General features: G+C 42.8%; 1 protein-coding gene across 1 annotated transcript in view; it reads left to right on the top strand.

Moving 5' to 3' along the window:
• LOC120937061 (dynein heavy chain 5, axonemal-like) overlaps positions 1–27,258 on the top strand; it is a 342,938-nt gene that overhangs the window by 249,394 nt on the left and 66,286 nt on the right. Inside the window, exons 80-88 of the mRNA XM_040350003.1 lie at positions 3,981–4,108; positions 5,773–6,032; positions 7,355–7,447; positions 9,493–9,605; positions 13,093–13,218; positions 13,318–13,426; positions 15,328–15,510; positions 20,816–20,971; positions 26,715–26,924. Of these exons, the coding sequence (XP_040205937.1) occupies positions 3,981–4,108; positions 5,773–6,032; positions 7,355–7,447; positions 9,493–9,605; positions 13,093–13,218; positions 13,318–13,426; positions 15,328–15,510; positions 20,816–20,971; positions 26,715–26,924 (1,378 nt within the window). The remainder of the gene's footprint in view (positions 1–3,980; positions 4,109–5,772; positions 6,033–7,354; positions 7,448–9,492; positions 9,606–13,092; positions 13,219–13,317; positions 13,427–15,327; positions 15,511–20,815; positions 20,972–26,714; positions 26,925–27,258) is intronic.

Here is a 27,258-nt window from a genome sequence, read left to right on the forward strand (position 1 = left end):
GGGAGTATTTTCATGGGGGGGGGTCTGTGCAGGGGAGGGAGTATTTTCATGGGGGGGGGCTGTGCAGGGGAGGGAGTATTTTCATGGGGGGGGCTGTGCAGGGGAAGAAGGAGCCTCCCCTGGTGTCTGTCCTCCTGCTGGCCTTCCCTCCAAGGCAACGGCTATCTTTGTCAGACAGGAAGTAATGTCAGCCGTATTAGCCTGGCCAGCCCGGGTATTGGCCTGCACAGCCCGGGTATTGGCCTGCACAGCCTGGGTGAGGGCAGTCACCTCCTGGGCCACGCCTGTTGTTGCGTTTTTCAGGTCCCACAAACACGTGATGACCCCCACTGAGTTGGTGGCCACGTCACCCAGTGACTCCCTCATTGCACCCAGGCTGTGCTCCACCTTGCTCATTGATTTTTTGATTTCAGCCAGACTGCGGGTCTGCCGGGCATTGTCCCTCAACAGACTGACCGGCAGACGCACAAACCCCCCCCTGGTTTCCGGGGTCGGCCTCCTACTTGCCCCTGAGGCTTGTGGCCTTGGAGGAGGGGTTGGAGTGACCCATGGGTGCTGCTGCATGTTGGAGGAGGGTTGGGAGGGGCCACCCATGATGGTGGCCTGACTGCTGGGTGCCTCTGGTGTTCCCTCAGGGGATGACTCAAAGGTCATATCTTGGCCCATCATGATTTGCTGCCCAATCTCAATATTGTCATCTTCCTCCCCCTCATCCTCCTCCCACTCAACATCCAAATTAGGGGAGTTGTGGGCACTCCCCTCCCATGGCGAATCCTGCCCTTCTTGGGACTCTGCATCAGCCTGTCTTGGGGGTGGTGCAGCAGCCTGCCCTGATGGGCCAGCAACCTCCTGCCCTGATGGGGCTGCCACCTCCTGACCTGATGGGGCTGCCACCTCCTGGGCTGATGGGGCTGCCACCTCCTGGGCTGATGGGGCTGCCACCTCCTGGGCTGATGGGGCTGCCACCTCCTGGGCTGATGGGGCTGCCACCTCCTGCCCTGATGGGGCTGCCACCTCCTGGGCTGATGACCCAGAAACCTCCTGGGCTGATACCTCCTGGCCATCTGGGGAGGACACAAAACAATCACAGGTTGGTGGATCCACACACTTGGCACATCTTCCCTTCCCCCACCCACACATGCTAATCACCAGATAGAAAGTTAAAAACATTACCTGTCCTCATAAGAGGATCAGAGCCAAAGCCAGGCAGGCCCACCACCTGCTGTGGGTGGAAACACTGGGCCACTGCCCATTCCTCCTCACTCATCCTGACTGGGCAGGGTCCCCCTCCTCCAGTGCCACTGGTATGGGCATGCAGCGTTGCCAGCTTGTTTCGGGACACGCTCCTCAAGTCATTGATCTTTTTTGGAACTCCAGCGATGGTCCTGGTCCCCCCCCCCCGCATTGATCCTGATCCGTTCTGTGATATTTTTAAGGATCTCCTTCCTCCTGGCCGGGGTGGTGTTGTGGCTCTCAGGGCCATGGAGAAATCGCCCATATTTAATGACGCCCTGAGCAAGTATATGCTTCTCTGCCACTGTAAAATTTAGCTTCCTGCGCTTGGGAGCCATGACAGACAACACCCAGCAACAGGGAACTCACCCAAAAAACAAACAACAATACACACACACAACAAAGAAAATAAAAACAAGCAAAAAAAAACAAAAAAAACAGACAGCTACTATAAATTCAAAAACAAACAGGCAAAAAAGGGAAACAAAAAACAATCACACACCAAAAAAGACACACTTATCAAAAACAAACAGGCAAAAAAGGGAAACAAAAAACAATCACACACCAAAAAAGACACACTTATCAAAAACAAACAGGCAAAAAAGGGAAACAAAAAACAATCACACACCAAAAAAGACACACTTATCAAAAACAAACAGGCAAACAATCAAAACAAAGAACAAATTAGCAAAAACAAACACCAACTATACCCTCCAACTCCACAAAAACTTTTCTCACAAACAAATCTTACCAACAAACACTGACAAACGTTCAAAGCAGAAGCAACTTGCTTTAGGAAGGGAACACAGGGAAATACTTTTGCAATAGAAGTGTGTTTGACTGGGGCTATTTAGACACAGGGCGATCCTCAAACTAAGTACGCTTGGCCTTTTACCTATCTCACTGATTGCGATGACCAAAGTTCTGCACATGCGCAGTGAGGTCCAGATTCGTGCGCGCATGCGCAGTACTGCCGGCCCTTCATTTGCATGGGGTCACGGCTCATTACAATGAAGCACGCCCACTTCATTCCCACTTGCCATAACCACGCATTGGAACTTAGGTTAAGGATGGCGCAATTTTGTGCGCAAATGCGCTGTGGATACGGTACTTACGACACCAACTTAGGGCGCCGTAACTTAAATGACATAAGTTAGATAATCCTAAATTTGCACAGCTTTTTGAGAATTTGGCCCTTAGTTTGTTTTTTTTGTCCAGTTAATGGGCACAAATAGAAAACTGGTGTTAACTTTTCAGAGCCAAATAATCGAGGAGCAGGTTGGAAAATTCTGCCGAACAAATGATAAACTGAAAGGTTAATGTGTTTCTCGCCCAAACTATTTGTACTAGGCATATGTGACAAAACAAATGAAAAAAAAAATGATTAATTTATGTCTATTGAACAATTTATCGATCAAAATTCGATCATTACATGATAGCAAAATCATTTGCTCTCTAGGCCGTAAGTTGCGGCGGCGTAGCGTAAATCTACTGGCGTAAACGCGCCAAATTCAAATTGTCAAGAGGTGGGCGTGTTTTATGTAAATAAAACATGACCCCACGTAAATGACGTTTCTCACGAACGGCGCATGCGCCGGCCGTGACCGTATCCCAGTGCGCATGCTGCTAATCACGTCGCAAATAGTCAATGCTTCCGACGTGAACGTAATTTACGCAAAGCCCTATTCGCGAACGACTTACGCAAACGACGTAAAATTTTCTAAATTCAATGCGGGAACGACGTCCATACTTAACATTGGCTATGCCTCATATAGCAGGAGTAACGTTACGCCGCAAAAAGCCTTACGCAAACGACGTAAAAAAATCCACCAGGCACACGTACGTTTCTGAATCGGCGTATCCAGCTCATTTGCATATTCTACGCTGAAATCGACGGAAGCGCCACCTAGCGGCCAGCGTAAATATGCACCCTAAGATACGACGGCGTAGGAGACTTACGCCGCTCGTATCTTAGCCTAATTTAAGCGTATCTTGTTTCCAGAATACTCTTAAATTTATGACGGTGTAGATTCAGAGTTACGACGGCGTATCTACTGATACGCTGGCGTAACTCTCTGTGAATCTAGTCCATTGTCTTTTTAAATCGCACAATGTTCTAACAAGCATAGAATATAAATATAAAATGATGCAGGCCTATTACACAGTTACATAAATATTTCACTATTTCAAAACACCTGTATATAAGCAGGTCATAAAAATAGTGTTTTTTTTTGTTTTTTTTTAAATATATTCTTATGCGTTGTACACATGATTGGAATTTCCGATGTAAAAAGTCAGACGGAATTTTTTCATTGGATATTCCGACCGATTGTGTGCCCCATTGGAGTTTTTCCTTCGGAAATTCCGACGGACTTAGAAAGAGAACAATTCTATTGGAAAATTCTATTGGAAATTCCGTTTGTCTGTATGGAACTACGACAGAGAAAAAAAAACATGCATGCTCAGAATCAAGTTGACACATGCTCGGAAGCATTGAACTTATTTTTTCTCGGTTTGTCGTAGTGTTATACGTCACTGCGTTCTTGACGGTCAGAATTTGAAGTGACAGTGTTTATGCAAGACAGCTTGAATGGAATTTCGTCTGAAAAATCTGTTGGAGTTTATCCCAACGGAAATTCCGATCGTGTTTACCAGTCATAACACTTGTTTAATGTACTGTATAATCATATAACATTGTGTAATAGTGTTACTGTAGATTTGTTCATGAGGTTCGTAACTCTATTCAGGATTGCTAAACTTGAAGATGGACTTCCAGACCAAGCTCTAAAAGATGTTGAGGCCTACCTTGGTAAAGCAAAAGAAGGTTCCATAGGTGTCACTGGTGAAGGCTCTTTGCTGGAAAATGCTGCCCCACGTAAGTACATAGCAATTCACCTTATTGGAACCTACCATTATGCTTTAGGGCATCTATCAGAAATAATTCCTTATAAATCATTTGACCACAAATTTGGAAAAAGATGCTATATTCTGAAGAACTGAATGTCTATGCATCCTAGTGAATCCACCAAACTACAGAAAAAAATTATATGTGCTCTGAAAGTTTAAACTAAAATAAATGTTTTAAATACTTTTATTGCTCCTGCTTATCAGTTCTCTCCTGAGTGAGAACATCTGCTCGGGTGGGGTAGAGGGGCGCTTGGGGGTTACTAAGGGGAGAAAAATCTCCAGTCAATGGTGACTGGCACTTCAGCCACATTCATTTTGATGCTGTCCATTAAGAGATGTTTAGCTTAATACACATTTGCTATGCTGGTAACCAGGAAAGACAACTCTTACATCAACCAATATGTACAACTCTATTGTCAGTGATCTACCTGCAGTGGGTTCACCTAGCTAATAGTCTTGGTCATATTTGGCCACCTGGAATGCAGATGAATCTCAGGTGATCAGCTTGAGATCAGTACCTGCTGAGGCAGGCTCTAATGGTTTCCCTTTATTTGCTATGTTGACTTTTACTCCCACACCTGCTGTTCTTGTTTCTGATACCTTCCCTCTACCTTTGATCCTCATTCACTTCCAATTCTCCATCTATGACCAGACACAATCACCTTCGTCCCCTTCATGCTCTAAGGTTGGGCCATAATCCAGCACAATCTTACATCAGCAGAAATTGCAAAAAATAGCAAATTTAAAATAAAGAATGAGGCAATTTTAAAGTGGATGTAAACCCACTCTCATCCTTTCCAAACTACTGCCATAGTGCTGATCTATAAGGATATACATACCTCCTGCATGTATCCTTACCTGTCAAATGTTTCCCCTCTGTCTGTTATAAGAACTGAAAAAATGCAGATTCTGTGGGTGGATCTGTTGTCTGGAGCTCGGTGGGTGGAGTCGTGATGTCAGTAGACTCCCCGCCCTCCTCTACACTCCCCTTGTCAACATGCATTTTTTCCTATGTATTCCTTACACTAAATTCTGCTATGATCACTAACATCCAGTCAAAATCCAGAAAAATAACCACATGACTTCAGAAAAGGAGTGGGGGTGGGAATTAAAAAATAATGCCTCTCTCCAGGCTAGTGCATGAGATATGTAAATAACCTGTCACTCACAGCAAGGGGGCGGCACGGACTAAGGTTTTTCTCTGTAAGTCCGTTTTATTTCACTGAACAATAAAAGAGGATTGCTCAGAGCTGGATTAACTCTGTGTGGCAAGACTGGGCATTGTGACATAAAAAAATATATTTTTCGGGGTTTACGTCCACTTTAATCTAAATTTGCTCCTCCAAACACATACTAAAGTGAATAAAGTACTGCATATGTTTTTTACATTGACATGTAAACTAAATAAGTGAGCTGCAGTGTGTCTTTATTTCTAGTTGTTTTAATGCAGCTCTGGAGTGAACATCTGTTTCAGGGAACAAAAAATAAAAAATATGAACATAGATTTATTTTGTTTATGTGATACAATCATCACTAAACACAAATCTTTTACAATTTGCACATACAGTAGTTTACCATGTTTATTTGGAAGGTTGGAACTTTAACTGCATTGTTCTTTGTCCTTTTCCGCAGATGCTACACCCCAGTCCATAACTCCAGCTAAGAAATACTCACAAAATGATGGCGACAAAACAAAGGATAATAAAAAAGGAGGAATCACTATTGCAGCAGCACGCTACAGTTCTGAGGATGCTGCATCATTGGTGGCATTTATTGTTGCGATTGTAGAATACACTCGGCTTTGTGTACCACTAAAAGAATGCCAGAAAAAGTTGGCAGGTTTAGAACGAGAGAAGGAGGACCTTATTGTGAAGGAGGAGCAGTCAAAAATGGTTAGTGTATCAAAATGTAGGTTCTTTGTGCAGTTATAGTGGTTGTAAAGGCAGAAGGTTTTTTATGTGAATGCATTGAATGCCTTCTGTTTGTAGCAGCCCCCCTAATACTTACCTGAGGCCCATCTAGATCCAGCAATGTTGCAGGAGAGACACAGCTGTCTGGGACTCCCCTCCTCATTAGCTGAGACAGCAGTGCAGTACCATTGGCTTCCGCTGCTGTCAATCAAAGTCAGTGAGCAGATGAGGAGAGAAAGGGGGCAAGCGGGGCCGTGGCTCCATGTCTGAATGGACACACAGAGCAGTGGCTCGACTCGGGTGCCCCCATAGCAAGCTGCTTGCTGTGGGGGCACTCAACAGGAGGGAGGGGCCAGGAGCACCAAAGAGGGACCCGAGAAGAGGAGGATCTGGGCTGCCCTGTGCAAAACCACCACACAGAGCAGGCAAGTATAACATGTTTGTTATTTTTAACGGAAAAAAACAAGATTTTAGTATCACTTTAAAATTAATGCAAGGATGTTAGCAAGCTTTGCTGCAGTTTGCATTGGAACTGAGCCCGCAATTCCTACTTCATTGCAGCCACTTCGTTGTTTTTGTTTATGATCTTGTTGCTGAGTGAATAGCTCTTCCTGCTATAGTCACATCATCATTTTCCAGTGTCGAAACTTATCAGCAATTAGAAAGTAAAAGAAGCCTCAGCATGAATAATACCTGGGAGCATGGCAAAACACATTGGGGCAAGGCGTAAATGGAACAAGCTGAGGCTGCTTTTACTTACCGATTATATGACAGGGAATGGTGTGCGGCTCCCAGAATATCTTTTCAACTCTGCAGTATGCCTTGGGTCAGGACAGACCAGCTCCCAGTCTGCACCCTCACAGCAGTTTCCTCTCCACAGGACTATGGTTGGCTGAGTGGAGACCCCTAAGTAAATCAGGGTCACAGTGGGCAAAAACATATTCAGTATATCTCTGCAGTACATGCATATTTTCCTGTGTTTTATCCATTTAAAAAATGCTTAAAGTACATTAAAGTGTGCATTACCCCATGTAGCCTATGGGGTAATGCACACAGCTGCACAAAGATTTATAGTGCAGCTTTAAGCAAATTAAATTAGAAATATGTCATATTTTATCCTCCACAGAGCCATGTATGTTAGGAATTCCACTTTAGTTACTTACCGGTATTTTAAATTGAAGATCTTTTAAGAATTTTTGTGTCTTATTAGGATTGCATTTAACAATTTGAAAACAACTTATTAAAGCTACATTGTGACTACTTTATTATACTCGAGACTGCAAAATGGTTTTTATTTTATTTAGGTAACTGACAATTATGAAGAAGAGCCTGCTGTACTTCATCATCACATTCTGAGCACCCTGACTGCTGAAGATCTTCCTTCTTTCCAGGCAGAGGTAAAAAGCTAATCCGGAAAAAAGCTAAACAGATCACTGCACAGTCATGTTTATTATTATAAACATTTCTGTTACATTTACAAATGTACAAAGTTCCTTCGGCTTCACAGAATGTAAAAGATGCATTGTGGCTTTGTATATATTTTCATAGGAAGGACTAAATTAATGCAATTTTTTTTATCACTTTAATCCCACAGGGCATACTGGTATGTCCTCAGGTTGAAGTGATTATACCAGCAGCTGCATGCATCATCCTGGTAGCATAATTTTCAGCCATTGATGGGCTTTAAATGATCTGAGCAGCTCTACACCTACTAAATCACTTTTATAGGGTGCAGAAGGGGGCCTTTCCTTGCACTGTTGCCCACTGCCTTTACCAGCCTCTCCTGTGCGATCGGGAGCCCGGGACCAATGTCGCTTGGCATCCTTGTAAAGTGAGAGGGGAGAAAGGTACCCTACATCCATACCCACCTTCCATCTGTGATGTAAGGAACCGGAAGCAACAAGGGTTTTGTCACTTCCAGTTTCAGCTTGATGTATACAGAGGGCAGAGATGAGAGCTAAGGTCTAACAGACCCCCAGATCTCTTAGTAAAGAGTACCTGTCACTGCCCATGCTATCACATGGAATGTTGTTCATCCCTTGTGATAGCAATAAAGTTGATCGAAAAAAGCAACAGTGTAAAAAAGTTTTAAATAAAACAATAAAAAAAATGAAGTTTGACTTATCTCTCTGTTTATTATTTACATTTTTATTAAGCATCAGGAGTACAGCTATTTCTATACTTCCAGAGCTCTAACACTGGACCATTGGTTGCTTGCTGCTACACTGCCTACCCCTACTCACCTCTTGCCAAGTCACGGTCAACTTAGTAGTATGTGAACTCATTCACAAAATGAAAAGTATTCTTTGAATTGACAGTGGAGGGGAGAGGGAGGCAGAGAGCCTGCTGTGTATTCCTCCTGTTAGAGTGGTGGGAGTTTAGTGATTGAGAAAAGTCGGTGTAGATTGTGCAGGACTGACTCAATCAGTCAGTGTTGTAGGTTGGTAGGGTGTGGACAGATACAAAGAAATGGATTCCAGAGGTTCGTGCCCAGTTTGAGAAAAAAGTGGTGGTGAGCCCTGTTTTGGCTTGGGCTTCTACCTCTGTGTGCGGCCTTAAGGTCGTCTCCACGTAAAATGTGGAAGAAAAGAAGGTAAAGGAGCACCGGGTATCCAATAAAGGTAAATATAATGTGTTTTAGTTGAGGTTTCAGCAGTATAAAAAGTCCAATGCGTTTCGGGGGACTGAGGACTCCCCCTTCATCAGGGCTGCTAATAGAATTAATTACGGAATTATCCTCTTAGAGGGTGCCTTTGGCACATGGATCGGGCCGCTGGATGTCCAAGCCGCTGGCTGTGTGTTCAGAGTTTAGTGATAGCTGTACTCCCAGCGCTTAGTAAAAAATTTAAATATTATATACAAGAGAGAAATCCTCAAGGTGATATATAAACCTGCATATTTTTAAAAGTACTGCAATTCCTGGTGTTCCACTCTAAGATGTTTTATACTGTGTTTATATATGCCTTACTGCATTATTTTGTGCTAAGAATGTGCAGTAATAGGGACCTGACTCAGAACACAACATTTTGCTCTTTCTAGCAATATAGATATAACTCTGTCCTGTAGCGGTGTATATAATATATTATCAAGAGTATTTTTTTTTTTCATTTCTGCTAAGCTTTCCATAGACAGAAAGTATTGTTTTTACACTAGAAAAGATTGCATTTATTTGAGTGTACCTATTTACCCATGAATGTATGAGAAGCAGGCCTACAGTAGATGCATGTTGGCAAGTAACATATGATCCAGTTGCTATTTTCTTAGAGATTAGATGGTAATATATAGTGAGTATGTTCATAGACATGAGGTGACATGAAGTGCTCGCAGACTTAAAGTTTGTTGCTGGATTGGATGGTGATCATCTCACATCTTTCCTCACATTAAATATATCTCCTTGTTTGATTGTGTACAAATTAGTAATGGGCCAGCCTTACCATTTCAGGTAGACAGACTCCATGATGAATATGATGCTGCTGTCAATCAGAAATACCAGCTTGTGGAGCAGCTGCAGTCCCATGAAGAGAAGCTGGAGGCATCAGTAGACATCCTGGAGAGGTTGGCTATAAGTGCAGTTGATTCCATTCGCTCCATATCAATCCATAAGAAATGCATATGCATCATGTTTCTTGTGATACAAATTCTTTAGTGCCCTTATTCATGTATTTGAGATTTTTATTTGTCCTATGACTATAAAGAATCATCAGGTCATTTGCTGCATTATGTGGACAGAGGGTGCTTTGCTTTCAGTCCAAAAATGCTTGAAGTATTTATCTCAAAAGAAGCTCATGTACTTTTTAAAGCTGCAAACAAAATGTTCAGTGCTTCTACCCATACAACATGATATTAAAAGAGCTCACGAGTGCTTGATCCACAGTCGTTTATATGGGAGAAGTAATCTGTAACAAAACGTCCCACACTCCACTTGAGTGCTTTTGTCATATACTGCTTCTTTCCAGTCTGAGTATCAGATATCAGATCTTCCAACCGCTGACATACACAAACTAGGCAGTACTAGTTTTGGCTGCTGAATATGAACTGTTTATTGAAACACAGGTACACAGGTAACACTCAGGACAATCCCCCCTTTGTATTCTGGATGGGGTAGACTGCCCAATCACCAGGGATAGCTGTTGGAAGAATTCCCCCTCCCTCCTCACAGCAAACACAGATACACATCCCATAATACCCAAGGCAGACAACACAATAGAACAATAGAATACAGCCACACCCCAAATGACCCAACAGAGAGCACACCATAGTATGAGACAATATACAATATATATATATATATAACATTCCAAGGTGATTTTACAGTGAGGCCGATTAGTACAGATCAGACTGGGGTTCTCGGTCCCTAATAGACACAGGGTGACTTAGACTGAGACAACGGTTTCCCAACTTCTCCAAGGGATTCTGGGTTCCATGGGCACCCTGTCCAAAGTGACTCCTGTCACGTCTCTCCCCTTTCGGCAACAGACTAACACAGGAGGACACCCCAGTTGGATTGACTCCTAAGTTAGTCAGTAGTTCCAGTCCCCCAATGCCGGTATCCACACAGTACCCCAAATAAATTGTCCCAAACATAGCATTACTCACACAGCCAACCTCTGCCTCTATCAGAGAACATACCCGCCGCTGGGGAGAAGTGCAGCTGACCCTTCTCCAAGGAGTCCTTTCAGCTGCTGGAAAGAAGACAGGGTGTCTGGGATCACTTCATCACTCTGTTGGGGATCTGGGCTGACTGCCCAACATCCCTGGAGTATACAGGTGGATACTGCGTCTTTTGTTAGTTATGGGCAGAGGCCAGCTGCACTCTGCTCTGTTGCCAGCTCTTCTGCTGGTTGGTGGCATTATTCTGGAAAGCCGTCTGCTTCTGGGAAGGGGAGTCGGCTGCTCCATCCCCCTTATCCTCATCTGACTGCTGGGACGACCTGTCTCCCAGGTGCACTGATCTTTGCTGGGGAGGAAGGATTGCTTCCTCCACCCTGGCCAACTGTTGAGAAGGAAGGACGGACACCTCCTCTCCCTTCTCCCCCTGGATCTTAATCTGCTGCTGGAAAGTGACCATCTCCTTTTCACCCTGAGACTCCCTAACTGCCGCAGATGTGGGGCAGAGGTCTTGGACCCTCTGTCCATTTGTCAGCTCTTCAGCCAGAGAAGTTTCTGGTAACTCCACAGATGCTGCTGATGGTGCTGGGCAGAGATCAGTGATGTTTGACCCTGATGCCAGCTCTTCTGAGTCTCACCAGGTTGTCCTTCCTCAGCAGAGAAGTCTATTAAATTCCCAGTCTCTGGAACTGGTGTCTGGGGATAGAGACTTACCATCTCCTGTCCTTATAACTCAGAAGATGTTATGGGTGCTGGGCAGAGGTTAGCAGAGCTCTGCCCTGTTGTCAGCACTTCAGCTTTGGAGATGGCAATCTCCAGAGTTTCCACTGCTGATTCTCTGGCATGCTGCTGAACGTGTTCTAGCAGTTTCCTGTATGCCCTTTCCAGATGCTGTTCCTTCCTTAGCAAATAGTTCAGATCAGGTTTAAGCTCTGAGACCCCTACAAGACCAAGCATAGCCTCTCTGTATTCTTGCATGTCCTCAAGGGTAGGTTCCCCTTCATCGCCAAACACAAAATGATCTGTAAGGCCCTCCTACAGCAATCCAGGGCCGCCAAAGTCATATCCCTCTCGAAGGCATTCTGTTGTCTGCCCTAAATATTCCTGCTCTGCCTGCCATTCCAGAGCCCGATAACAATTGTCCAGCTTTATCTCCTGTTGGACCAATCTGTCCAACTCAGTCACCCATTGCTCCTGGGGCCGCTCTCCCAGGAATGCCATCCGCAACGCCCGCTGGTCACTGGCCTGTTGCTCTGGGGTTGAAAAGCACTTGCCCTGTTGCATACCAGCAACCTGGATGGCTCCAATCCAGAGTCCTACCCAAATCTGCTGCCTGAGCTCTAGGTATTTATCTGCAGACACAGTCCTGGAGTATGCTGAAAGGATGATCCACAGCAGCCTCTGGAACTCTGATACCAGATCCAAATCTCCGCTGGGGTGACCAAAGTCTGCTATCCTGATCTTGGATCCAGGTGGAGATTTGGATGTCCCAGACTGCAGGAAGCGTCCCACTGCTTGCCACCAATGTAACGAAATGTCCCACACTCTGCTCGAGTGCTTTCGTCATATACCACTTCCTTCCAGTCTGAATATAGATATCAGATCTTCCAACCGCTGACAACCACAAACTCAGCAGTACTCGTTTTGGCTGCTGACCATGAACTGTCTATTGAAACACAGGTACATGTAACACTCGGGATAAGCCCCCCCCCCCTTTGCATTCTGAGCAGGGTAAATCCAATGAGCAGGGAGAGCTGTTGGAGGAATTCCCCCTCCCTCCTTACAGCAAACACACATACACATTCCATAATACCCAAGGCAGATAGACACAATAGAACAATGGAATACAGCCTCACCCCTAATGACCCAACAGAGAGCACACCATAGTATGAGACAATATACAATATATATATATATATATATATATATACAGTATATATATATATATATATATATATATATATATATATATATATATATATATATATATATATATATATATATATATATACAACATTCCAGTATGGTTGTACAGTGAGTCCGATTAGTACAGATCAGACTGGGGTTCTCGGTCACCCTGTGCCCCTAATAGACACAGGTGGTGCATGGGGAGCTGGGGAGCTGAAGCAAGGGTTTCCCAACCTCTCCAAGGGATTCTGGGTTCCACAGGCCCCCCCGCCGAAAAGCGACTCTGTCACATAATCCATTAAGATTACCTGCACAACCAGTTGTCGCTCTTAAAAATCTTTTTTTTTTTTTAAAAAGCCACATTGTACACAGATAAAAATCAGTTGACGCATTTCAGCCTACAAGTCCTGTGTCAAAACTTTTCAAGCTACAAGCGACATTACACTGGCACAATTGAAAAACCAGAGGATTTTGGATGTGGAGTGTTTTGGAGCCTAATGGGAATACTGTATTTTTTTTCCTCAAGGTTGAAAATACAAGAACAAACATGGAGAGATAAAATTAACCAGAACAATAGTAATGACCTCCTCACAAACTGTGTGCTGGCTGCAGCCTATCTCACATACTGTCCAGCTCTCAGTGTGGATGGAAGGTATGAAGAACTTGCCCTGTCACATTATACTGTAGCACTCCTATACATTGAAGGGAACTTACACTTGCTAAAAAAAAAAATTTAATTCTTTTATAATAGGATACGAGTAACCGGACAGTTCTTCACGGTGTGTGAGAACTGTGGACTTCCTCTGCCTCAGAGAATGCTCCTGAAGGATTTACCCCTCATGCAGTTCCTGCACACTCCGGTATCATGTTTTATCATGTCATAGATTATTTCGTAATATGTCATAGATGATATAGTTTTAAACAAAATATATACTGTAAAAAGGTTCATAGGAACTCTCTAGGAAAGACTTCACACATTTATTGAGGGTAGATAATTGTTGGCTTAAATGGTCAGCAAGCTAACTTCCTCTGGAAATTGGGGAGGTGAATTATATATGAACTCTTCTAAGATCTAACTTATCTAAGATTAGATGGGCTGTGATAAAATATGTTTGTGGGGGAGGTGCTGCCATATACTGTATATACTTTATAGCTATCTCTCCAATCAAATTCCTTTCCAACCATTCCATTCAAGTTGTCGGTTTTGAGTGACTGAGAGAATGACTGACTGATATCTCACACAGCCCTCAGCTTCCCCATGAAAGAGATGGGGAAAATGGGCTGTTCTGTAGAATGTTTATGATAGGAAAAAGGGAAGTCCCTGGCAAACCAATTCAATTCCAGCTGTTATTTTTCTAGTGTTGGTCAAAAGCAGTCTGCTATTGACATTACAAGTATTATCCTCTTGCAATTTATTTTAGATACACAATATTTTCAAAAGTATTGAGACACCTACCAAGACAATTTCATGCTCCCAACGTTGTGGAAACAGTTTGGGAAGAGTTCCTTCCTGTTCCAATATGACTGCGCACCAGTGAACAAAGCAAGGTCCATAAAGACATGAATGAGAAACTTTGGGGTGGAGAAACTTTACTGGCCTGCACCTGACCCGGGCCAACTCAATATTGAACCCTACGGACTGGGATGCAATTAAAGTTCATGTGCATGTAAATGCAGGCACCCCATTACTTTTGACAATATAGTGCAAGTCAGCCCTCACTTTTTATTACAGGGCCTTAAAACCTAAGAGCTTTTCCCTTAGCATTTTAAGGGCTGACTTGCACTAGATTGTCAAAAGTATTGGGATGCCTGCCTTTACACGCACATTAACTTTAATGGCATCCCAGATGCAGGCCAGTCAAGTTTCTCCACCCCAAACTTGCTCACCCATGTCTTTATGGACCTTACTTTGTGCATTGGTGCGCAGTCATGTTGGAACAGGTAGAAGCCATCCTCAAACTGTTTCCACAAAGTTGGGAGCATGACATTTTCCAAAATGTCTTGGTATGCGAACACCTAAAGAGCTCCATTCACTGGACCTAAGGGGCCAAGCTCAAACCCTGAAAAACAACCCCACACCATAATCCCCCCTTCACCAAATGATTTGGACCAGTGCACAAAGCAAGGTTCATAAAGACATGGATGAGCGCATTTCAGGTGGAGGAACTTCACTGGCCTGCACAGAGTCCTGACCTCAACCCAATAGAACACCTTTTTAGATGATATAGAGTGGAGACTGCGAGCCAGGCCTTATTGTCCGCATCAGTGCCTGACCTCACAAATGTGCTTCTGGAAGAATGGTCAAACATTGCCATTGGCACACTCCAAAACCTTGTGGACAGCCTTTCCATACGGACTATTACTAGGATGACAAGTTAATGTGCGTGTAAAGGCATGCATCCCAATACTTTTGATAATATAGTGTTAGTCAGCCCTCATAATGCTAAGGGAAAAGCTGTTAGGTTTTAAGGCCCCACAGTAAAAAGTAACATTAACCCTTTTTGGTTACTGATTAGTACTTATAGGGTAACTCCAGCTACAACCTTTTATTAAAGGGTTAGAACAGGTTTTTATTGCTGTTTGATGTCCTGTTGAAAAGATTTATTATTTCCTATTTTTGGTGGCCGCTGTCACTAGAACAGGAAGTGTATGCATTTGCGTGTGTCTGTGTATATACTTTAATATTTATTATAATTTTTTTTTAACATTTATAAATAATGTTTTCTTTCTTTCATTTATAACTATTTAATATACTATCTAGATTGAAATAAAGAAATTGGAGAAGAAAGGACTTCCTACAAACCCACTTGCATTGAATAATTCATGCATTTTTATTAATAAAATTGCCAGTCTCTCCTGGATCTTAGTGAGTGATCCCGCGGGACAAGCTATTGACTGGATGAAAGGTCACCTACCAGATGACACGGTGGAAGTAATGCACTATGTAAGAAAATAATTTAACATGTCTTTTGCTTCTAGCATACGTCACATGTGTGTACTTTACAGGATTCTAAAATTACTATGTATTTTTTTTTTTATGTCCTGTTGCCTTATTTTTAGCTTTTTCACCCTCACAACTAAGAACCCCATGCTTAGGGTCAGATTTGTTTTTTTTATGCCCCTGGATTGCACTGCCGGTAGCAATCATGCAATATAGACATACGGTTATTCAAATATTGGTGCTTCTTGATTTATCACTAGCCAATGCCATCAAAAAGTAAAAGATGTGCATTTTAGCTAGGGCAGACTATGTGCCACAGTAAAGAAACTTAACCTTTTCTGTACTGAGAAGCAGATACATCATATTCTGTAGAACAAAGATGAACATGCTGCAGAATCTGTTCAATATCTATGGAGAGACAATGGTACTAAAGTCCATTATTGGAGATTTTATATAGGCCTGAAACTGAATTCCACTGGCTTGATATGTTGTGCTTAAGTGACAAGAGCCTATTACTGATAGATTTCAATGCAGGGTTAATAGGGAAGAAGACGAGTTTTTTTTTTTTTTTTTTTTAGAAGGCTCTCATCACCTTAACTCTTTTCCCAGACATAAACCCTAAAGTATATCTAAAGCAGGGGTGGGCAATTATTTTTTCGATGGGGCCACATGAGAAACTAAAAATATTTTGGAGGGCCGGGCCAAAAGGCTAAACTCAATACTGCATAAAATCAATTGTATTTCTTTATAAAAAGCAGTAAATATCATTGTTGGACAACTGGTACGAGTACTTGTTATAGACATGGCACAGGAGGGGGACAGAGGCTGGGGACATGGCACAGGAGGGGGACAGAGGCTGGGGACATGGCACAGGAGGGGGACAGAGGCTGGGGACATGGCACAGGAGGGGGACAGAGGCTGGGGACATGGCACAGGAGGGGGACAGAGGCTGGGGACATGGCACAGGAGGGGAAAGAGGCTGGGGACATGGCACAGGAGGGGGACAGAGGCTGGGGACATGACACAGGAGGGGGACAGACTCTGGGGACATGACACAGGAGGGGGACAGACGCTGGGGACATGAAACAGGAGGGGGACAGACGCTGGGGACAGGCAGCCACTGTTTAATCAATAACAATTGATTAAACAGTAGCTGCATGTGATGGCACAGTGGCTGCGTGTGATGGCACAGTGGTTGCGTTTGATGGGCACAGTGGCGACAATTGATGGCACAGTGGCTGCGTTTGATGGCATGGCACAGTGGCGACAATTGATGGCACAGTGGCTGCGTTTGATGGCATGGCACAGTGGCTGTGTTTGATTGCACAGTGGCTGCGTTTGATGGCATGTCACAGTGGTGACAATTGATGGCACAGTGGCTGCGTTTGATGGCATGGCACAGTGGCGACAATTGATGGCACAGTGGCTGCGTTTGATGGCATGTCACAGTGGTGACAATTGATGGCACAGTGGCTGCGTTTGATGGCATGGCACAGTGGCGACAATTGATGGCACAGTGGCTGCGTTTGATGGCATGGCACAGTGGCTGTGTTTGATTGCACAGTGGCTGCGTTTGATGGCATGTCACAGTGGTGACAATTGATGGCACAGTGGCTGCGTTTGATGGCATGGCACAGTGGCTGTGTTTGATTGCACAGTGGCTGCGTTTGATGGCATGTCATAGTGGTGACAATTGATGGGCCCAGTGGCTGCCTGCATATGATGGGCACAGTGAGGCTTCAATTTTTTTGTTTGTTTTTTCGTCTGCGCCCCCCCCCCCCCCCAAAAAAAATTTGAGCACCAGCCGCAGGCCACTGGACAAACTAATGCAGACAGACAGTGCACAGTACCATGAGGAAGTAAAAGCTGCCCAGGCCCCAGGCCCCCAGCACACATGCCACAGCTATACTTACTTTTCTTTCAGTGTCTGAGAGGCTGGCTCACACTGTCAGTCAGGTCGGTGGTCGGCCACACTCAGCACACTCAGCACAGTCAGCACTGCAGCTCTCTCACCTCCTTGTCCACTCCTCAGCCCTCAACCCCACACTTCCCTGAGTTCCCTCACGCTGTGGACTCGAGATGGGCGGACGCATTTTGCAATTAGGGGCGGAGGCGCGCTGTGAATGCTGGGGCGGCCGCGGCGTCCTCGGCTCCTCCTCCTGGTGTCCTGATCACTCTGCTTGCTAGGTGCTGTTCGTTTGAACAGCTGTTTTCCCCGCTGCGCATAGACACTCCCCCTTGGACGGATCTGTCCAATCGCGAGCAAGGGGGAGTGTCTATGTGACTCCCCCTTGCTTGCGATTGGACAGATCCGTCCAAGGGGGAGTGTTTATGCGCGGCGGGGAAAACAGCTGTTCAAACAAACACTGTCTGTAATGTTCCCCGCCGCGGTGATTAACGTGGCGGCGGCGGGGGGCCGGATTAAAAGGTCCGCCGGGCCGTATACGGCCCGCGGGCCGTAGTTTGCCCAGGTCTGATCTAAAGCCATTTTTTAGTTTTGGATAGAGTAAGGAAGAGTTAAGACCATTCAGTTCAATCCACGTGACAATGGCCAACAAGACAGACGGAGAGGAAAATCTCCCTAGTACGGCTAAAAGACTGGGGTTTTACACTGTCCAAAATGAAAGAAAAATGTCTTTAGATACACTTTAAACCTAGACTTTAACTTAACGCTAAAACTAACTTACCCTTATGCCGCATTCACACGACCGTTTTTCGGGTTGTAAAAAATTATGTTTTTTTTTATGTAATTAAAAACAATAGTGCGTGGGCTCCAGAGCATTTTTCACGATGTAAAAAATGGCCATTAAAAATTTCGAACATGCTCTAATTTTTCACAACGTTTTTAACGTTGTCGTTTTTAACGTCTTAAAAAATGGTCGTGTGTGGGCTTTAACAATGTAAAAAAAACGTGCATGCTCAGAAGCAAGTTATGAGACGGGAGCGCTTGTTCTGGTAAAACTAGCGTTCGTAATGGAGATAGCACATTCATCACGCTGTAACAGACTGAAAAGCACGAATCGTCTTTTACTAACACAAAATCAGCAAAAGCAGCCCTAGTCCTAGATGAAAGCTGCAATAAATTGATAATTTTTTGCGTCAGTCAGCGGGCTGAACGAAAAAGAGAAATTCATGTATTCCCCCATCGACACAAGCGAGGAGGACGGAATCACCCCCCCCCCCTTAACACTGCTGATTAACAATTTAACAAACGGTCTCCAGTGTGTCTAGTGATCGACTTCTGTCAAACAGGAGTAGCCATACGTAGATCGAGATTCAGCCAGTCCCTGCTAAACCATCCAAATTGTGATCCATCTATGGCCAGCTTGACCTTTTTTTGCACAAATCTTCTATGCTGAGACCCTCTATATTAAAGCGTTTGTTAACCCCCAAAAAAATAATGGATCCTGCTCTTTTAAGGCCCCATACACACAAGAGGATTTATCCGCGGATACGGTCCAGCGGACCGTATCTGCGGATAAATCCTCTCGAGGATTTCAGCAGATTTCTATGCGATGGCGTGTACACACCATCGCATTCAAATCCGCGCCGAAATCCTCTGGCGATGACGTGTCGCGCCGTCGCCGCGATTATGACGCGGCGACGGGCGCGACGCTGTCATATAAGGAATTCCACGCATGCGTCAAATCATTACGACGCGTGTGGGGAATCCCTTTGGACGGATGGATCCGGTGAGTCTGTACAGACAAGCGGATCCATCCGTGGGATCCGATTCCAGCAGATAGATATGCTGTGCATGTCGACAAATATTTATCTGCTGGAATTCGGAAATATCCGCGGATAAATATCCGCCGGAGTGTACACACCATAGAATCTATCCGCAGAAACCCATTCGATGGGATTTATCTGCGGATAGATTCTATCGTGTGTACGGGGCCTAAGGCATGTTATACAGCACAGTGCTTGTGATGTGTCATTTGGCCCTCTGTAACACCTGAAATACCTAGCTGATCCTGACAGTTTCTACCCTCCCCTCTGTACGCTGACTCTGATATATTAGAGCTGCTGAGCCTGGGGTGCCTCCATCATCTGCAGCTATCTGCAGCTCTCCTCTATCTCCCTCTGTCCTACTCCCCCATCTTCTCACTGCCTGTCAGCTCTCACTAGCGTTGCTCTGCTCCTCTTCCTGCTGTTTCAAAACTATCTCATCTTTATATCATCCCCTCTGTTAGATAAAAAGATGTATACTACTGCCTGTGCTTTATAATAAAAAAAGTTGATTTCTCCCTGTTCTAACAGCATCTCCCAGTGATCACATGAGAGAGGGGTTGGTATAAAGATAGGATAGTGGCTAAACAACCACTTTAATGCTCCCAATCCAAGATACACTGCTATGTTCTGGGCACTGAAGATTACTAATCAGTCAGCACCTGCCTCCCCCAAAGATGCTGCCACTGACTCCCAAGCCTATGCAGTCTAATGACAACCTGCCTCCATATTCTTTTGGAAAGCCTTTAAACAATTTTTAGATCTATAGGCAAATGAGATTAGAATCAAACATGCAACTCAGGGGAGTCATTTAAGCTTCTTACATATAAAGGCTCTGCTTCCCACTTAGTAGTACTGAACATTTTTTTTTTTTACTTTTCTTTCTCAGTGCAACTCTATTGGTTGTGTCTGACCTGACTACAAATGATAGGCTTTCTATGAGGCCTACTTTGCTTAGCTCAACAGCTAATAAGCAGGGATCCACACTGCAATCCTTGATGCGCAATTGACAATTGGAGGTTGTGTTTAGAAATCAGTATATTTCGTACAGTAACTATTATAGGATATAAAAAGCAAGTAAACATTTGAAGTTCTCATCAAAAATGATTTTAATTGAATGTTACAACAATACCTTAAATAGCTACTTACTAAAATACAGAAAATTTGATTCTCAAGTCATCCTCCCAAGGTTTCAGAAATGGGGGGTCATGGCAGTTTTCTGTGTCAGTCAATGAGCTAAAGAAAAGTGACAGAGAATGTCTTATGGAAGTCTTATTAAGACAAAATTGTTCGAAAGAGGTTATGTATATGCTTATAATCCATTTTCTTGTGTTTTAATGCACTATTCTGTGCCTGCTTTGTTTGAAGCCATCGATTAGTTCAGAAAGTTTTTATGTTAAGTGATACCCTTTATTTGGCTTATTAAGTTAGCCAGTAAAAGGTATCACTTAAACTCCACAGTTTCCATACTAGCATTAAATAATTGGACCATACAGAAAGCAGAAAATGTCATGTGCAGTGTTGTTATTATTAAAATAAGTACCAAACACTTATTGTGTATTATTCAAACTGTTTCTAGGATCTTCGGTCTGAAATGGATATATCCCTGACAGTCGGACATTCCCTTTTACTCACATATTGCAATATAGATGTCATAGCTCGGGATGTCCGTTTCATTCAGATTCTGCAGTCAAAAAGAGAATTTCAGCAACACAAGGTTCCATTCAAAATGATGGTATGTTCAGTTGTAATAATTTTCCAGATGAAGGACAACAGATTTGATTATTTTCAAAAAGTTTATATAAAATTGTGCCTAAGTGTAGGCACTTACTTCATAACACTTTGTCATAAGTCAAGGGGGATTGGGATGTTAGGACTTTAAATGAAGCCATGAATGGGTAAAGTCATGCGCCTGAATCACTGTTATATTGACAATGGGAGCAAAATTGCAAAACAGCAAGTTTGCAAAACAAAAAAGGGGATTGGACTTTATATGAAGCTCGTGGTGACAAAATGAATAGCATGGTGGAATAGTAAACCATTTATTGATACATGAAAAACATGTTTAGACACATTAGTTATACATACAGAGAAATGCACCAATCACATGGTGCCAATTTCTAACCTGATAATAACTATTAGCAACATGGTTGAGAACATTAGTATATGATACAATTAAGGGGTCCACCAGTATTCAAAGTTTTAGGTAAAAAGCAATACAAAAGGTAGCATCTTCACAGTCTATGGTCTTTATATTCCGTATAATTGTACAGGTGGTAGGAAACACATATGTTGATGGGTGTGTAATCGAATACACAATGATATTGATAGCTCAACGCGATTAACTAGGTAAGTTAACTATGTCAGATTAGGGGAGAAGGATAAGAACCCCGCAAGAACTGTCTAGGACAAGGTAACTTACAGATATGTGTGCATTGGAACATACGATACCAAGGACCCCGGGCCCCCTCAAGACATTGCGGTCGGGAACCAAGGGGGCATGTGCAGCGGCGGCACCCAACAAAAGTCCCACCCCCTTTTTTGTTTTGAAACCTTGCTGTTTTGCAATTTTTCTCCCATTGTCACTTTGTCATATGTGTTAGCCATCTCAACACTACCTTTGATCTTCACAGGGATTTAAGTTCACTTTGCTCGCTATTGGGACCATACTTTCCCTGACTTAAAGTGAACCTGTGGCCAGGCTATGGACAAAAAGCTATACACATGTTTTAAGGAGCAGTAAATGGGCTTTAAAACAAGCCCTCAATAACATAGCGTAGCTACAGTCACTGTGAAGCAATTCATTCTTGTATTTCACAGAAGAGGCTCTGTAATAATCCAAATCATTATTTTAGACGACTCAGCTCATCCTTTTCTCCCCTCCCAACAGTGACTCAGAATCCTTCCATCCTTTTACTCTCTAATATAAACACAGAGTGATGCTCTGGAAGGGAATGAGTGATGAGCCTTAAATGATTTTAGTGCTTCTGCTGTGAACTTTGAGGATGACTTCTTCCTGTATTTATAAAGCTAAAGGAAGGCGTGTTTTAAAGCTTTACTGCATGTTAGGAATATGTAAAAATTTCTATGTGCATAGCCTGGCCACCAGTGTACTTTAAAACCTAATCCCTGACAGATACTATTCAATTGTCAAATGAACGTGTCAAAAAAACGCTCTCATTAGTGTGGCATGGCAGTAACTGAAGCTTGCAGAGAAATTCATGGTCTGTTGTCAGACTATTAAAGTGATACTAAACCCAGTAATATGAATATAGTTCACCCCCCCCCCCACAGTGCCCACAGCTTATAAATCTTCTTTTTACATTAAAATTCTGCCACTATATACCCTTTTGGATGATTTGTATACCACGGTTACATGATAAACTGCACAGTTTCTCCAGTGCTGAGAGTTCAGTTAGAAGGAGATTTTCACTACAGCCTGTATACACACCCACATGTGTGATGTCAATATCAAGTGACCTGGCTAGCTCTGAGAACAAGTAAATGTTCCCTCCAGCATAAAAGACACAACTGAGCATGTGCAGGTCAGCTACCCTGCCTGTGTTAGCTGGATTTCCCCAGATAGACAGTGCAGGAGGGAATGATCCTGCACAATGCAAAGGATTAACCGCTTAAGTTCCACATTGAGTATAACAAGCATGCTTTACTGCATATACAGACTGATTTTTCAGTTGTGGGTTTCGTTACACTTTAATTTTGACAATAACCTTCCATGAAATGATACGTGCATTGAACATATTTTATGCATGACTTTTACCTGTAAAGCCTGCCTTGTGTAGACATTCAAAAGCACTTAGACTGTTTCTAGGTGCCACCATTTTGGATGTCAACAGCCCCAGCAGATTTAGCGCTGGAACGGGACAGAGTCCAGACAAAGGTGACAAAGCTAATAAGCGGACTGGAGGACCTCAGTTATGAGGAATGACTACAAACATTAAACTCATTTCCCCTGGAGAAGAGACATTTGAGAGGAGATATGATAGCAATATAGAAATGCCTCAATGGTGATTCTAACATAGGGACTAAACTATTCAGTTACATGGAGCTTAAAAAAACACACAGCCACTCAATGAAATTGGAGAAGAAGAGGTTCAACCTTAAACTGTGTAGGGGGTTCTTTACTGTTAGAGCTGAAAGGATGTGGAACTCTGTTCCACCATCAGTGGTGTCAGCGGCAAGTGTCGATGGCTTCAGAAAACTCTTAGTTAACACAAGATACAGGGATAGGGGAAATGGTATTGACATAAACATACACACGCACACACCTACACAGGTTGAACTAGATGGACTGGTGTCTTTATTTAACCTTAACAACTTTGAAACTATACGATAGGATTAAACACCTGCAGTATTCTGACTAATAATAATTAACAGAATGCAACTGCATTTAACTAGCAACATTATATAAAGACAGTCCTTGCTTGCTATATCAGCCCTAGTTTTATCCCACTGGCCAGTGATGGGGGAAAAAAAACACTGGCAGGCAAAGTTGTGGCTCTTAAGGGAAAGCAGTTCCCAGGGCCTCTGGATATGCTCTCTGATTCAGATCTCAGATTTTGAAAAGTTCAATTCAAGTCAGACAGAGGTAGAATTTGCTAATGATCTTTCTCTTTCAGTCCTGCTGAGACAGTCCCTTTTTTCCACTCCACAAGTAGTGGGAGTGCTCTCTAGTACACACTGATCTCACCAGACATCCAAATCACACCCTTCCAGGGAGAAGGTTCTCAGTCTCTTTGCTTCTCTGAGTTCTCACCCGATTGTGGTCAGCTATGGCAGGGATCTGTTCATCTAGCTGCAGCAGCAGCTCAGTCTCTGTTCAGCATTCTTCTCCTGGGCAGCTCAACAGGAACCAGACACATATTGATCCATCTATGGGCAGGCTGGTTGTACTGAAGTTGATCTACCAATCGACCTCAGTACAACCAGCATGTCAGTTTTTTTTCATATGCTCAGTGCTGGCCACTATAGCAGCCAGCAGTGATCATTGTATTCTGACAGCAGATTATGCACCCCCCTTACACCCCCCCAAAAGCTTCATCAAGTGTTATGTATAGAGGGGAGGGGCAAAGGAGATGCCAGCACAAAGTAATTTGATACTATCAGGATAGAGGAGAGGGGGCCTGTGCTAGTGGACTGGCTAGTCAGTTTTTCTATGAATGTTAAAGGTAAATTACAAGTGAAAATAAACTGTTTTGAAAAAGAAGAAAGTACAAATGTAAAATACTTGATTTTTCTGTGTGTTTACCTGCAAGTGTTTAAGTTGGTAACAGGGTCTCTTTAACCATAAAGTCAGGGGAAGCCAGACCCCAGTAATAAAGTGGATTTAAATAAAAGAAGGTCAAAGAACAGATTTGTATTGCTAATGCAGATAGTAACCAACATCTAGTTGTGGAAGTTTTTAATTTTGAAGGAATAATGGACTTTATAGGCACCAATGGTCAACATAGAATGTAAAAGAAGTTTTTTATTGATACAAGCCCAGAGCCCTGGGTAATTGAATCAACAATTACAATATAGAAAAACAATATTAAAAAACATATAATTGACTATATTAAAAACATTAGTAAGCATAGAATATCTCTGAAATGCTAATAACCCATAGGGGTTGTACAAAAACCACAGATAGTCCACATGGGACAACAACAACAGTTGGTGAACAAACGTAGGCTTCAATTTGTGTATTTTTATACATATGCTCTACATGTTTCGCATGTTACTGCTTCTTCGGGAGCTTAAAAAGAATATTTTCTGGAAGGAAAAACATAGACTATTATTGGTTTCAGATTTTAATTTAACATTGTATATTTTGTGAATCAGAATAAATAGTGTTTCTTGTGCAAAAAAGCACCATAAACAATGACTCAGATTGCCAAGAACCGCCAAACCACCAGTGCAACTAAAGGGATCAAAAGTGAGGGAGGTGTAGGGACATGCCAAATACCCACATAGTTAATCAGAGGTGTTAAGAAATAGCACCGTCCTCGCCAGAATAGAAAAAGTGGCGAGTAGTGACGGATATGCCTAGATAGTGCGGCAAGAAGAAGAAAAGAGTATATATATATATATATCTCAAATTGTCGGTGGTAATAGAGTCAGGGAAAGGTGATAGCGAAGCTCCACACATCACCAGTGAACAAGTGAGAGTGAACCATTTTGTGTGTATAGAGAGACGAGATTATATAATAATAAAAGAAGTAAAAAAGTATAATAAACCTACCATCAGCAATGATAGGTAAGAAATAATTGTGTATATGTGTAAGAATTCCAACGATAATTCTGGATCAATGTGGTAACAGTTTCCAGATAACAGAGGTAACTCTGTTATCTGGAAACTGTTACCACATTGATCCAGAATTATCGTTGGAATTCTTACACATATACACAATTATTTCTTACCTATCATTGCTGATGGTAGGTTTATTATACTTTTTTACTTCTTTTATTATTATATAATCTCGTCTCTCTATACACACAAAATGGTTCACTCTCACTTGTTCACTGGTGATGTGTGGAGCTTCGCTATCACCTTTCCCTGACTCTATTACCACCGACAATTTGAGATATATATATATATATATACTCTTTTCTTCTTCTTGCCGCACTATCTAGGCATATCCGTCACTACTCGCCACTTTTTCTATTCTGGCGAGGACGGTGCTATTTCTTAACACCTCTGATTAACTATGTGGGTATTTGGCATGTCCCTACACCTCCCTCACTTTTGATCCCTTTAGTTGCACTGGTGGTTTGGCGGTTCTTGGCAATCTGAGTCATTGTTTATGGTGCTTTTTTGCACAAGAAACACTATTTATTCTGATTCACAAAATATACAATGTTAAATTAAAATCTGAAACCAATAATAGTCTATGTTTTTCCTTCCAGAAAATATTCTTTTTAAGCTCCCGAAGAAGCAGTAACATGCGAAACATGTAGAGCATATGTATAAAAATACACAAATTGAAGCCTACGTTTGTTCACCAACTGTTGTTGTTGTCCCATGTGGACTATCTGTGGTTTTTGTACAACCCCTATGGGTTATTAGCATTTCAGAGATATTCTATGCTTACTAATGTTTTTAATATAGTCAATTATATGTTTTTTAATATTGTTTTTCTATATTGTAATTGTTGATTCAATTACCCAGGGCTCTGGGCTTGTATCAATAAAAAACTTCTTTTACATTCTATGTTGACCATTGGTGCCTATAAAGTCCATTATTCCTTCAAAATTAAAAACTTCCACTTATGTTAGGACGCGGCACCGCAATACCTTAGGACACCCATAGTCCATCCTATGGTTGGTGTTCCTCTATTTCTTATTTCATTAACATCTAGTTGTGTCTGCTTTTTCGCAGGAAGATTACTTTTAAAATTGTAAAGTAGAGTACATGATTATAATTGTGTCAGCGTGAACATTTTTCATGGCTCAATGTAAACTAACATCTGTGGTTGTTCAAGGTGGGAGAACATGAAGTAGAGTGTCATCCAGGTTTCCGTATATACCTGCACACCACCTGCACACCAGACAGGGTACCTCCTGAGGTGGCCTCCTACTGTACCATACTGTACTTCTCCCAGGACAGACAAGGACTGACAGAACAGCTTCTGGACAGATTTATACAACTCGAAAAGCCAAGACTTAAAGAGGAACACCTACTCCTGAAACAGGTAGCTTGTGCACTTTGGTCATTTACTACTACTTCAGAGTGATTTCTTATACTCTTATGCCTCGTACACACGACCGAGAATCTCGTCGTAAAAGAAACGTAATTTTCCTCGACGAGGTTCTTGTCATGCTTGACGAGATTCTTGTCAAGCTTTCCTTGCATACACACTGTCGAGACAAAATCTTGTCGTTCTCAAACGTGGTGACGTACAACACGTACGATGACACTATAAAGGGGAAGTTAGATTCCACTGGCGCCACCCTTGGGGCTGCTCTTGCTAATCTCATGTTACCGCGTATTAAGTAAAAGTTTGGTGAGAGACAATTTGCGCTTTT

The sequence above is a fragment of the Rana temporaria genome, chromosome 4 (assembly GCF_905171775.1).
Source record: "Rana temporaria chromosome 4, aRanTem1.1, whole genome shotgun sequence".
Taxonomy (NCBI): Eukaryota; Metazoa; Chordata; class Amphibia; order Anura; family Ranidae; genus Rana; species Rana temporaria.